At 37.1% G+C, this 7,390-nt stretch overlaps 2 protein-coding genes across 3 annotated transcripts in view; both read left to right on the forward strand.

Moving 5' to 3' along the window:
• Positions 1 to 6,067, forward strand: LOC113062108 (homeobox protein NOBOX-like). Of its 2 annotated transcripts, none has more exons than XM_026231709.1 (9): positions 1 to 132; positions 903 to 1,826; positions 2,648 to 2,754; positions 2,848 to 2,948; positions 3,034 to 3,137; positions 3,536 to 3,719; positions 4,538 to 4,935; positions 5,002 to 5,312; positions 5,986 to 6,067. In XM_026231709.1, exons 1-8 carry the CDS (start codon positions 99 to 101, stop codon positions 5,301 to 5,303), a joined length of 2,154 nt encoding a protein of 717 aa, XP_026087494.1. In that variant the 5' UTR covers positions 1 to 98; the 3' UTR covers positions 5,304 to 5,312; positions 5,986 to 6,067. The 2 variants fall into 2 exon arrangements, with proteins under 2 accessions (XP_026087494.1, XP_026087495.1); XM_026231710.1 differs by lacking the exon at positions 1 to 132 and adding an exon at positions 141 to 836.
• Positions 6,068 to 7,222: 1,155 nt separating this feature from the next.
• Positions 7,223 to 7,390, forward strand: part of LOC113062109 (lysosomal-associated transmembrane protein 5) — a 5,446-nt gene continuing 5,278 nt past the window's right edge. Inside the window, exon 1 of the mRNA XM_026231711.1 lies at positions 7,223 to 7,381. Within this exon, the coding sequence (XP_026087496.1) occupies positions 7,313 to 7,381 (69 nt within the window). The 5' untranslated portion in view covers positions 7,223 to 7,312. The remainder of the gene's footprint in view (positions 7,382 to 7,390) is intronic.

Below are 7,390 nucleotides of genomic sequence, written 5' to 3' on the forward strand. Positions count from 1 at the left end.
CAGCGTCTGCAGGTTATCAATCAATACTCAGGATAGAGTTTGCTTTTCACTCAAGCTCAATCACTGTAATATAGAGGTCTGTGCGTGTGGGCAACACGATGGCTGAAGATGCCTTGTTTGTCAGTGATTACGGTGGGTGATTTGCTGTAAATTAGTTGATTGACTCATTGTTTTTGACACCGATAATTGTCTAATTGGTCTCATTTCTTCACGGATAACGGGTCTAATGGCTTGATACTCAGGGCGGAGGTTCAATTTATTCTCTAATTAGCGGAAGAAAACGTCACGTTTCACACCTTTAAGTAATGTTTATAACATGAATTGGATGATAAATCTCTGGCAATAATTTATTTATTTTTTAATCCCGACACACACACGGTTTTTTTTTTTTACATTTTCAAGTTCTCTGATAACAAGAATATAGTTTTACATTGGAAGAGGTCTGAAATGCCCTGACTGATACAAATTTAAGTAGACGTCAGTGTATATATATAGAAAAGTTTTTTTTTTTTTACTCGCCTCATCTCGTTCCAAACTCGTTAGACTTTCCTCTGAGGAACATAGAAGATATTTCTTCTTCTTTGTAACATAAAATGGACATCAGTGGTTACCAAAACAGCGTGGTTACAAATATTCTTTAAAATATCTTTTGTGTTTACAGAATAAAAGTTATACAGGTTTGGAACTGCATGAGGTTGAGTAAATGATGGCAGAATATTATGGGGGAAAAGCCTTTGCAATCAAAGTCTGAGAGTCCGTAAGACATATAATAAAGCACCTTTTTTTATAGAATCCGTTCTGAACTGATGAAGAGATCAATCATTGCTAGATTGCTGGTTAGTATTACTTAATCTTTTCTGACATGATATAATTGTATTTTTAATACAATGTCATATTTACAGATAGTCCATTTCCTCTGTGTGAGGAGGATGAGCAGAGAGGGTATTTTCGATATGGAAACAATGAGCAAGATAATGAGAGAGAAAGATACAGTGATGGAAAAGAGGTGGAAGAAAAGGAGTCACAAGAGTTCGAGATGGACTCTCAGGTGAAACTAGAGGAAATAACTGAAAATTGGACAGCAGCTGAAGAACCTGAAGACAGGAAAATGGAGATGCAAGAGGAAGAAATCAAAACTGAAGACGTCAAACTAAAAAACGAAAAGGGCACAGAGGATGACGAAGAGGAAAACAAGAAAGTAGATAATGTACAAACTGATGAAAAATATTGCAAAGATGAGCAGGAAAGTACATTAGGTTTAAAAAATTATGAAACAAAGACAGATGATGATGATGCAGAGGCAAACGACTTGCTGGTGCCGCCTCTGGAGGATGACTGTATTTTGCAGATGGGCCCAGACTGCACTATAGACCTGGTGATGGTGTGTGATGAGTCGGTGGAGAGATGTATGAACGAAGACCTTTTGTTATGCCCCCCTAAATCTTCAGATCTGCCCCAGCCACCCCCTATAATATCCCCACCCAGACCATTATCTATCACATTACCCCCTCAAAATACCACAGTACTCTCCTTTCAGCCCCAGCCTCTACTTCAACCTCACGTCCCACCACAGGCCCAGCTGGAGGCCCCATGCTTGGGTAAACGGCCCTATGGAAGCAGCACCAATGTACCCACCGGACAGCTGGAGGTGACGCTGCGGCAGGTGTACAGCACTCGCCGCTACACCCGTTTTGCCAGCAAAGCGGCTCCTCTTAAACCTCTGGCCTCAGTTGGTGGACAAACCAGCAGTCAGGCTTTACCCTCTGTCAGTACGGATGCTCCTCTAATGCCTCCGAAGAAGAAAACCCGCACCTTCTACAGCACCGGTGAGAGACCATTCATATTAAAGGCATAGTTCATAAAATTCTGCCATCATTTGCTTACTTTCATGTAATTTTAAACCTGTATAACTTCTGCAGAAACACATTTTTATTTTGAAAAATGTCTGTTTTTTTGTTTTTTTTGTTTGTTTTTTCGTCTATACAATGTAAGTCAATGGGGTCCAATGTTGTTTTGGATCCCTACAAACGTTCTTTGTTTGGACAAAATATCTTCTTCTGTGGGACACATCTACCTCTGTGTCCCGCAGAAGAATGCTTGCTTTTAATATATATATAGTGTTTATAAAGAAGTCTCTTTTGCTTACCAAAGCTGCATTTATTTGATGAAAAATATAGTGAAACAATGATATTGCGAAATATTATTACAATTCAGAACAACTGTTTTCTATCTTAAAATGAAATTTATTCATATGATGGCAAAGCTGAATTTTCAGTAGCCATAACTCCATTCTTAAGTGTCACATGATCCTTCAGAAATCATTTTAATATGCTGGTTTGGTGATTAAAGAATTTTTTTTATTATTATTATCAGTGTTGAAAACAGTGGATCCATTGTCAGGATTCTTTGCTAAATAGAAAATAAAAAAAACAGCATTTGAAGTAAAAATCTTTTGTCACATAATACGCCTTTACTGTTTTGATCAATTTAATGCAGCCTTGTTGAATAAAAGTAGTATTATTATTATTTTAAATCTTAGTGGCCCTAAATGTTTAAATGATACTGTATCAGTTTACACACACACACACAGACACACACACAAAAAAAATGAAGTAGCAAAAACTGTTTTCAACATTGATGTATATAGATCAGTTGGAGGAGCTGGAGCGTGTGTTTCAGGACGATCACTACCCTGATGGAGACAAGAGAAAGGAGATCGCTGCCGCCATCGGTGTTACGCCCCAGAGAATCATGGTCACTGTTCATGGGCATCCATTCCTTAGGATCTTATTAAATGAATCTAAATGCATACAAGTGTCAATAATTGTTCTCCTATCCTCACATCAGGTGTGGTTTCAGAACCGTCGAGCAAAATGGAGAAAAACAGCAAAAGCCACAGCAAAAAAACCTCCTGCTAGTCGGGGTCAGCCTTGTGTCCAGGTCAACAGGTAAGTGACCCCACTGATGTAATGCAGCTAACATGTGGTGCGATGCATGTAATTGCTTATATAATTAATTTGTGTGTGTGTGCAGGTCACAAATTTTCTCAGCTCCTGTTGTTACATCTCAGCATGCCATGCCTAAAAACACACTTCCCCCCTACAGTACCATCCGGACCAGCTGCACTAGTCCACCAGGTCACATACTCAAACATACACCTAAACAGTTTAATTAAACTGTATTTTAGGGCGTTAGCGGTTTAATTCAATTATGCATTACGGATTAAACACTTTAGTTAACCTAAGGACTACAGGACTTAACCCACTTAATTAAACAATTTAACTAGAAAAAAATTGAAAAAATTTTTTTTCAATTAAATTCAAGGTTAATTGTATAACGCTTTTCATGATGCAAATGGTTGCAAAGCAGCTTTACAGAAAATTAAAAGTTTCTACATTATATTTAGCAATAGCTTATTAAAAATGCCTACATATTCCAAACATGGACACCTGTTTTTTGTGAATTTTGCATATTATATATTTTCTATATGCATGAGGTCCAGCTTGTGTTGATGTGGCACCTTGTGTGTCTCAAGGAGGTTTTTTGGAGTACATGCCCCCTCCCTTGCACAGTCCTCCTCCAATACGGCGTGCTTCCTTGCCTCTCATCACGGCATACAACCCCCCTGCTCATACTGTGTCCATGCTGCTGGACACACCTGAACACAGTGAGCCCAGCTCTGCAGACGCAACGCCACTGAGTTTGCAGACCGACACAGGGTTAGTAAAAACTAGGTTACTCATCCCCTGCATTTCCTTTGTAAGTCACTAGACGTCAGCAAAGAGCAAAGTGGAGGTGTGTACCACACATGGAGGCCCTAATGTTATCAGAATTCTGCACAACTGGCCATAGCAACTGTTTATTTTATTTTTTATACATTAAATAGATTTCTGCATTATCGTGTGACACTGAGTACTGCTGATAGTTCTGCTTTGCTATCACAGAAATAATTTTTAAGTAATTTTAATTTGTAATAATATTACAGTGTTATTGTTTTTAAGTAAATGTAGCCTTGTTTGGCATAAGAAATAATACAAAAACCTGAATAGTATATTGCTGTTAAAAACAATAACAACAAAACAATGTTATATTATGTTGACATGGACGTTCTTGCTTCTAAATATGAATATTCTGCTGGGGGAAAGTATTTGTATGTAAAACTGTATCATAAAATGAACAAGCTATTATTGCATTAATCAAAAACATTCAGACTGCCAACAAATTCTGAGACGGGTGTTTCATTATTAGTATTATTATATCTAAATGTGTATATATATATATATATATATATATATATATATATATATATATATATATATATATATATATATATATGTATGTGTGTGTATGTATGTATAAATTATAATAATGATATTAATGGACGTGTATTAATTTAAATTAGCATGATTTATCATTATTACTATTGTTATTTATATCAAAGACTGAACACGATTGTTGGAAATATCACCTTTATGTTAAATCGAATCTTTTAATGTCACATGATATAGTTCCTCAAATGTGTTTTTGCTGTTCACAGGTTTGACTTTGACGGCTTGGGCACTTCTGTAAAGCTGGACTACATGACTTCTGCTCCACAGAACAACACTTTCAATTTCCAGCTCAACACATTTCCTCAACAGTCTAACACTTTATTAACTCAGCAGACAAATAGTCTCCTGCCTCAGCAAACAAACACATTGTTACCCCAGCCAGCTAGTTGTCTTATGCCCCAACAGTCCAGCACAATATTGCCCCAGTACTCCCAGCTGTCGTACCTCACGCCCTCTCCCTACCTCACACCCAACCCCACAGAGAGCAGCCCTGCTCCCTATCTGCCCCTCACCAACAACACTCTGCCTGCATTCACCAGCAGCGGACATGCGTATCTCCAGTCTCAAACTGGCAACCAGATGCTGCTTCAGTCAGGAGTTCATGGTAAGTCAACCACACTACATCTTTGGGACAAAAACATCTTATAGTAACTTATGTGTTTCTATGAAGCATTTCAGGCCTACCCTTGGACAACTGACATGTATAGTCAGTCGGGTCAGTATACACAGGCGGTGTTTCAGTCACAGTTATCATCACAGGGTCACGAGAGCCAATACTCTCAGCTCCTGCCCCAGCAGCACTACGTTCAGCTCGAAGGAGCGCCACCGCAGCCCAGCCTACCCAAACCCACCCCTGACCCCCTTCTGCCCAATGTCAAAGTAGAGTCTGAAGACATTGGCCACAGTCAGCCAATCAGAGTCAGTGAGGCAGAGCCTACCTTTCATTGCGATTTCTCACCAATCAACTTTTAACAACAGCAGGTAATGCATGTTTTTAATTGTGGTATGTGAATGGAGAGTCTATATGTATAGTATTTTATAATTGCTTCAAGAACAATATAAGTAATTATCATTTTTGAAAACTAGATCAGGGGTTTACAACCTGGGGTCAGGGAGCTGACAGGTTATACAAACTTTTGTATTTGTGCTGATTCAGGATTATTAGAGTTTACTAAAACTTAAACCATTAAAAAAGACATTTTGTAAATGTAAATTAAATAAGCAACAACTACAATAAAACACAATTTAAAAACTTATTTCAGCTAATTGCCAAAGGAATAATAGTTTAAGTAAAATAACTAAAACGTGAAATAATAATAGAGGTGGGGGTGGGTAGATAAAAACGACTTTTTGGAATGTTAATATTAACTATATTACTATTATACTACATCTTAGTAGTATTAAAACAACACAGCGCTGCATCCTTTTATTTAAAAAAAAATTGCATAAATGTTATCTTCAGGTTTATAAATCTAACAGTACAGATATTTTCCATATTTATATTTATTTTGACACTCTAAATGTCAAATATTTTTGTGGCAGTCTAAAAGTCCATTTGATTAAAATTCTATTATACGGTTTGAATGAGTCTTGATGCTTGAATATTGTCTCTTGTGTTGTTGCCTAATATTGATCAATGTCTGTTGTATTTCAGGGCACTGACTGTGAAGATCTGCAAGCAATATTTTAATTTCTTTATATGTTTGTCTTCAGTTTTTTGTTGTGGTGTGCAGGAGCTATTAAAATGCTCTTTCACTGATAATTTACTGTGTGTGTTATGTATGTTCACAAGATTTAGTGGATTAGTTAACTAGATAAATGCATATCCACAGCCAGTAATGTATAAGACCTGTTCGTCAATGACACAAACAAGAATCGCAGGGCCCAGGACAAACCATTATGTTCAGACTTCCCTTTTAGTTTAATCATAGCTTGAGGGAAAGAATGCATGTACAGTACTCTGAGAGCATCTGTAGAAGAGACTAGCATTTGCCACAAGGGGACGCTGTTTTACAAGAGCATTGCACAATCCTTAACTTACTAAAACACGCTTCTGAGGTCTTTTTGAAAATTGTTGCATTCAGTCCTTCTTGCCTCTTTATACTTGCCACAATATATTTTTATTCTCTTTCCCCATCGCTTTACTCAGCTACTCTCAATTGGAATTGAGAGAAGGCAGGACAGATTTTTTTCAAAGATGTATTTGTACAAAGATGCCAGAAACATGATCATTACACCACAAGCTCAAACACATACGCACGAGCCTGCTCTACTTCCCTTCCACTTCCTGTCTCTGGTTGCTTGCAGATATGGTGAGAAATGTAGTGTGATAAAAGTAAACATCTGTGGCATGTTTGCTTGTTAGTTTGACCTTTTAATACTTGGAAATTCAGGCTTGTTAGGTGAAGAATTCATGATTGACTAATTACACCGTAAAGGATGTCAAAAGGATAGTGTGTGCAGAAAGTATAATTAAAGACTGCTAATAATAAATGAAATGATCATTAACTTATTTATTAATTTATAGATTTGTATATATATGTGTGTGTGTGTGTGTGTATGTATGTTGATGTATGTATATATGTGTATATATATATGTATGTATGTATATATATATATTTGTACATTTGGCTACTTAGTTTGTAAAGTAAGGGTCAAAGATATTAACATGCTTTGATAAAAAAACTAAAAAAAGGTTCTACTGCGGTTTAATTTCATCTTATTAGTGTCAAATCTATCTTTAGGGTTGTGTTTATGATGCGTCAAAATGCAATGTATCCTTCTACGGAATTCAACGTGTTGCCTGAAATGGAGGAACTTCTGATAAAAATCATGAAAATAAGATAACAAAAATAATCAAGTTCTCAGAAAGTATACAGGAAGCCCTGGCCACCACACAGGAACTTACATGTGTATACTAAGTGTGTTCGTCAGTAACGTTTCAGCTGGTTTGTGTAATTGTGAAAGAGACGAAGAGAAAGATGTCTGGAACACGTACCCTCTTCTGCCATGTCACCACGGCGACCCTCTCGTTTGCCATCTTATATCTGGTAACAGCT

This window comes from Carassius auratus, chromosome 44 (assembly GCF_003368295.1).
Source record: "Carassius auratus strain Wakin chromosome 44, ASM336829v1, whole genome shotgun sequence".
Classification (NCBI taxonomy): Eukaryota; Metazoa; Chordata; class Actinopteri; order Cypriniformes; family Cyprinidae; genus Carassius; species Carassius auratus.